Source organism: Orycteropus afer, unplaced genomic scaffold (genome assembly GCF_000298275.1).
Source record: "Orycteropus afer afer isolate SDZICR_OR568_19922 unplaced genomic scaffold, OryAfe1.0 scaffold00561, whole genome shotgun sequence".
NCBI lineage: Eukaryota > Metazoa > Chordata > Mammalia > Tubulidentata > Orycteropodidae > Orycteropus > Orycteropus afer.
In genome coordinates, this window is record NW_006922148.1 from 1,015,842 (window position 1) to 1,016,974 (window position 1,133).

Here is a 1,133-nt window from a genome sequence, read left to right on the forward strand (position 1 = left end):
CCAGAGCTCCTAGGAACATGGTAGGTGATAGGAAAACAGAGGTACTGTGGATAAACTGAGTGAGCATATAGATTAGAGTGAGAATTTTTTTAATGAGAAATAATTTCCAACAACCTATTTCTCAAATTTCACATTTTCTATCACATCTCCCCCTACCACCTCTATACATATATTAGAGCAATCAGACTATTTCTAAGCTCTCAAGGAAAAATGGTATATGTGTAACTACTGCCTCCTTTTTTAAAGACACCATGCAACAATACAAGGTTTGAAGTCAGACAGAGTACTGCTATTGTACAACTCATATTGACCCTATAGAACAGGACAGAACTGCCCCTGAGGGTTTCCACAGATGTAATCTTTAAAGGAGCAGATCACCAGGTCTTTTCTCCTCCAGAGCAGCTGAGTTTGTTTCATCCGCTGACCTTATGGTTAGCAGCCGAGCCCTCCTTGCACAGCATGTAGGGTCTTACAATTAAAGCCATAACGGACAGGGGAAAAAAATGCAGAAAGGATTCTCCTATCTTAGGAAAACTTGTTAACACTGCTAATTAAGTATGGAAGAGAGAAATATAACTAACTCACCGGTAGGATGGTGATGGTGATGGTTTTCTTCTTTCAAATCCTTTTCTTTCACAAGTGCTTCTTGGCACTGTGCCTCATAAAATAAATTGGGAGAAGCACCACTTTTTGGAGTTATGATAAAATCTGGATTAGCACTTCTACAAAGGTTCTTTTGTTTATCAAATAAAATGTTGGAAGTTTGCATTTTTTCTTCAGTTTGATTCTGGTGGATAAATGATGGTAAGAAGAGTGTTGTATCAACAGTAGCTGAATTACAAGGAGATCTGCACTTTTGGCTCTGTTCATCAGGCAGTAGACTTGAAGCTTGTAATTAAGAAAAACAAAGCTGATGACTTTGTATAACACTTTCTATTCAGCCTAGTTGTGACTCCCATCCCACAAATTATTCTCCAAAGGAAAGTAGTAAAAGTTTTTTTTTCCTCCTTACTAGGAAACCGTGTTTAAGAAAAACATGAAAAGGCGGGGCAAGATGGCGGACTAGGCAGAAGGATTGCACAGACCCTCTTCAACAAAGAAAAGGGAAACCAATTAACACAGACACAGAAGAT

The 1,133-nt window shown here is 38.6% G+C and overlaps 1 protein-coding gene across 1 annotated transcript in view; it reads right to left on the reverse strand.

Annotated features, from left to right (window-relative positions):
• The window catches only part of CENPJ (centromere protein J), a 117,644-nt gene that overhangs the window by 106,991 nt on the left and 9,520 nt on the right, over positions 1-1,133 (reverse strand). The window contains exon 3 of the mRNA XM_042782989.1: positions 586-888. Within this exon, the coding sequence (XP_042638923.1) occupies positions 586-888 (303 nt within the window). The remainder of the gene's footprint in view (positions 1-585; positions 889-1,133) is intronic.